The sequence below is a fragment of the Lathyrus oleraceus genome, chromosome 6, assembly GCF_024323335.1.
Source record: "Lathyrus oleraceus cultivar Zhongwan6 chromosome 6, CAAS_Psat_ZW6_1.0, whole genome shotgun sequence".
NCBI classification, from domain to species: Eukaryota; Viridiplantae; Streptophyta; class Magnoliopsida; order Fabales; family Fabaceae; genus Lathyrus; species Lathyrus oleraceus.
The window spans coordinates 356,521,466-356,526,057 of record NC_066584.1 but is presented as its reverse complement, the minus strand read 5'-3'; the positions used below and the strand labels follow the sequence as shown (position 1 = coordinate 356,526,057).

General features: G+C 37.9%; 1 protein-coding gene across 1 annotated transcript; it reads right to left on the bottom strand.

Moving 5' to 3' along the window:
- Positions 1–545: 545 nt before the first annotated feature.
- LOC127095615 (phospholipase D beta 2-like) lies at positions 546–1,414 on the bottom strand. Its single transcript, XM_051034285.1, has 3 exons — positions 1,217–1,414; positions 1,027–1,155; positions 546–914 (listed from the first exon to the last, which is right to left on the bottom strand). The coding sequence occupies exons 1-3, from the start codon at positions 1,412–1,414 to the stop codon at positions 546–548; spliced, it is 696 nt and encodes a 231-aa protein (XP_050890242.1).
- Between the last annotated feature and the right edge of the window lie 3,178 nt (positions 1,415–4,592).

Sequence of the window (4,592 nt, the reverse complement as noted above, 5' to 3'; positions counted from 1 at the left end):
TGTAAACAATGCCACCTCTCCCCTCTTCATGGTGACGATCCCATCATCCAACCCAACATATACTTCACTTTGGCCAAGTGTAAATGTCACAGGAGAATCCGAAACCCTTGTGGAATTCAATTTTCTTCCATCGAGCAAAGTTCCAGCATAACGAATCAGTAACATGATCGTTGAAATTGGGGGTTTCCCAACCGAGACCGCGTTTAAGGAGCTTCTTTTTGATGGGTGAATTAGCAGTGAGTTTTCTCTCTTTCGCCGATCTTTTGTGGCGGTGCCGATTCGATTACTTCACCTGGTTCTTCGTCGGGTTCATCTTCCTCTATCTCTGTTAATACTGCCATGGTTACTGGTTAGTTACCCACCTTTTTCCTTTGCTCTCTGTCTTAACGATAAAGTGATGGAAATGGATTTATGAGAATGATGATCGAGATTGCAACCCATTGAGCTCAAGGTTCTTAGTTTTTCTTTCTTGGATTTTTTTGAAACCAGATTGTTGTTGTTTTTTTTTGTTAATGTGTCGGTTTGTGGTTCGAGTTGTTGTTATGCTAATTATTGTTTGTTGCAGGTGAACAAATGGTGTTATTGCAGAAGTTGGTATGCTGTTTGGGAATCTTCATGGGCAGAGGTTTCCTGTTGGATGCGGACGGGTGGGTCTCGTGCATATCTACTGCTTCTCGATTTCCAAGACAGAAAAAGTTCAAATAGTCCTGTGGAGAAAACACTGCTTCGAGCCCAACTTCAACCAAAGTATTGTAAATTGTCTTGTACATCATTTCCATTGTTTTATGCTGCCAAAATAAGATCCGTTGAGTGGCAGCACCTGTTGGATCACCCTCTGGCCACATTGGAATAATTATGTATACTGCAAACCTCTCGTTTGCCTTTATTTTTTTCAGCAATCTTAAGGGCAATCTCTATTGGAATTAAATTATTTGCACCAAGGTCTTTATATTCGCTCCAATTGTATGAAGAACCAATGAAATATTAATTCTCTATATAAATGTAATGCTGCGCGGCACGAATGACCTTTACATATGCTGTATGTATGCTCATGTCAATCAACACATTCTTCCCACATATTAGATTCTTTTCCAATGCATCTTTTGGCTCTTTTGGAAATCCTTCGACAGAGGTTGAATCAATGGAACGAAATATCTGAGTATGCCAAGCTTCAGGATTATCATCACCAACACTAGGAGTATCAGACACGTGAAACTCTTTCTATCTTGAGCAATGCATCATCATACAAACGCTTTTTTCTTGTAAGTTTCACAGCTCTTAACCAGCACTCCTCAAAGTTGGTCAGAATATCGTAAGCTGCTGGACCATCAATTTTACAATGCAAGTCATGCCATGGTTCCCTTGGACAGCCACCAGTACTACCCGTGAAAGTAGGGTTGTGATAGTCATCCATGTGTAGTGTCTGCAGTGATCTAAAGAGGGGATGGTGGGTTATTTGGAAATTCTTATGGTTATACCTCGGTCGTAATTTTTTGGATGAATTTTGGGAATTGGTTGTAACGTAGGAGTTAGTTGTAGGATATGGATGTGATGCATTGTTATGCTTAAATGTTAAATGAAAATGTATGAAAATGAGTTTGGAAATGTTTGAAAGTTAAATATTATTGAATGTTATGAAATGAGTAGGTACTATTTTGATTTTGAAATGTACCATGGATATAAAATGGATTTTTTTAGAAATAATCCAAGACTAATTTAAATATCAATTTAAATAATAATGAAAAATCAGTAGAAAACCCAATTAAAATCAAATTAATCCAATAATTTGTTAAAATTACTTTTGACATCAATTCTAACATCTATTTGAAAATTAAAATCAATTAGAGTTTTAAATCATTAGTAAAAATAACAATTAAAATTAAATTGAAATTTGGGAATTAAACTTATTTTGAAATTAAAATCAAAAATTGAAAAATTACAAAAGTCAAAAATGATTAAAATCCATTTTATAGTCAAAAGCACCATGATCAAAAAGGCATAGACAATGATCAATGTGTAACAAAAATATGGAGTTAGGAATGAATGTATGCAAATGAACTTTAGGCCAAGTGCCAAACAAAAATAAAAAAATGAAAAAAAAAATTCAGGACCAAAATCGGGGTATGACAGTTGCCCCTATTTAAGTATCTTCAACTAGAGAATATGAAGCAGGACACTCTTCATATGATCATAGTGGGAGATGGTTAAATACTAAAAAGACCCGGATTTTGATCCTGAATCCCTATGACATGATGTGATATGATATGATATGATATGCATGGATGCATGATTTTTTTGTAATTTTTATCTGCTAGGGATATGGTGGACCCTTGACAGGAGATGCTACTAGATAGACCAATATGTGGGGAATACTGATGATCCACAGGGAGACAGACAAATGGGGTAAAAAACAACTTGCTGGAGAAACAGTCCTGCTGGAGAATCAGACACACACTAAGGAGTATTCAAAGTGAGATTTGATAAACGACACTTAGAATACAAGGGATTTCGGTAGTAAGTTCACATATGACTTACCAAACCCGAATAAAGGAAAAGATGCTACAACAGGTTCATATATGACCTGACAACGCTGGGGAATAATCAAGGAGAAAAACTCTTCAGAACAGGTTCATGTATGACCTGACACCGGAATAAGGGTTCAACAACAGGTTCATACATGACCTGAATGGTATTGAACAAACAGAGAAAAATCTTCAGAGCAGGTTCAAGTATGACCTGACACCGGAATAAAGGCTCAACAACAGGTTCATACATGACCTGAATAGTATTGAACAAAAATTGGAAAAACTCTTCAGAGCAGGTTCAAGTATGACCTGACACCGGAATAAAGCTCAACAACAGGTTCATACATGACCTGAATAGTATTGAACGACAGGGAAAAAATCTTCAGAGCAGGTTCAAGTATGACCTGACACTGGAATAAGGCTCAACAACAGGTTCATACATGACCTGAATAATATTGAACAAAAATTGGAAAAACTCTTCAGAGCAGGTTCAAGTATGACCCGACACCGGAATAAAGCTCAACAACAGGTTCATACATGACCTGAATAGTATTGAACGACAGGGAAAAAATCTTCAGAGCAGGTTCAAGTATGACCTGACACTGGAATAAGGCTCAACAACAGGTTCATACATGACCTGAATAGTATTGAACAAAAATTGGAAAAACTCTTCAGAGCAGGTTCAAGTATGACCCGACCCCGGAATAAAAGTTCAACAACAGGTTCATACATGACCTGAATAGTATTGAACAGAAATTGGAAAAACTCTTCAGAGCAAGTTCAAGTATGACCTGACCCCGGAATAAAAACTCAACAACAGGTTCATATATGACCTGAATGGTATTGAACAAACAGATGGATTTGAAAATGACTGCGAAAACCGGATGTTTGGTTTAAGGGCACCAAATACAAACTGGAATCAAAGGTCAAAGGATCTAGGATCGACAACAAGACCTGGTCAATGCAAAATGAGTACGAAGTACATTTCGGCTATGCATGATTTGAATTTCCTTTTATGCATGATATATGAATGATCATGATTATGAAAATGCTGACACTTGAGTGGATTGGGAGTTGTAGAGGCTTTTTATGGAAGCTCATGATTCCTCAACACCGAGAACTCAACCAAATATTTTATGATAGATATTGTCAAGGGAGGATTCTATCCAGTTTGATGGCCACAGCTTAGCCAACAGATCCTTTTGGAGGATGAATGAATCGTGCTAGCATAATTTCGGGCACTCGTCTTAAACTCGATAGTTGTTGACGTATGGCAGAATTTGTTTGAGCAGTTTGAAAGCACGAAGAAAGAGGTTCTGCCCCTCTGTGGCTCATCTTGCCCCAGTTTGTTGGGTCTTTGAAAATGTTCACCTTGAAAGTGGGTTTGAAAACAACTTGCCATGAGACTACCTCGAGATGGCTTGCCCCAAGTGTTTGAAACTTGCAGTGGTCTGAACTTGACTAACCAAACGTTGGAATGGAAGACTCTTGGTTGACTGTCCTTTGGATAGTTGGACTTATTGAGCTCTGAGGTGGCTTGCCCCAAGTGTTTAAAACTTGCAATGGTCCGAACTTGACTAACCAAATGTTGGAATGACAGACTCTTGGTTGACACTCCTTTGGATAGTTGGACTTATTAAGCTCTGAGGTGGCTTGCCCCGGTCTGATTCTTGAAGCAAATTACTCTTGGCTAACTGAACCTTGGAGTGATTGGATTTACTGAGCTCTGAGGTGGCTTGCCCCGGTCTGATTCTTGAAGCAGATTACTCTTGGCTAGATGACCCTTAGGGTGATTAGCTCGAATTAACTGATGCTCAAAGGGATTTGCCCCTGAATAGACTTCTTTCACTCCATCAATGTTCCTCAACTGTGTATTGAATTTCTTTGATGCTAAGTGTTGACTCGCAAATAAGATTGTTCATTCAAAAATGGTAATTTTAATTCAATGCTTATGCAAAAATTTGAAATCAAAGTTTATTGATATGAACGGGTGAAATACAGTGAACGAGTCGTTGATAAGAACACAATGGTGATCAAGTCATTCACAGTATACAAGTTGGTGCTATC

What these genes read in the sequence shown, in the direction of transcription:
- LOC127095615 (XM_051034285.1), bottom strand. Translation starts at nt 1,414, where the DNA reads ATGGATGACTATCACAACCCTACTTTCACGGGTAGTACTGGTGGCTGT. An exon ending in CATTGCTCAAGATAGAAAGA is followed by an intron (nt 1,156 to 1,216) that starts GTTTCACGTGTC and finishes TGGCATACTCAG; the next exon opens with ATATTTCGTTCCATTGATTC. An exon ending in TACATACAGCATATGTAAAG is followed by an intron (nt 915 to 1,026) that starts GTCATTCGTGCC and finishes TAATTCCAATAG; the next exon opens with AGATTGCCCTTAAGATTGCT.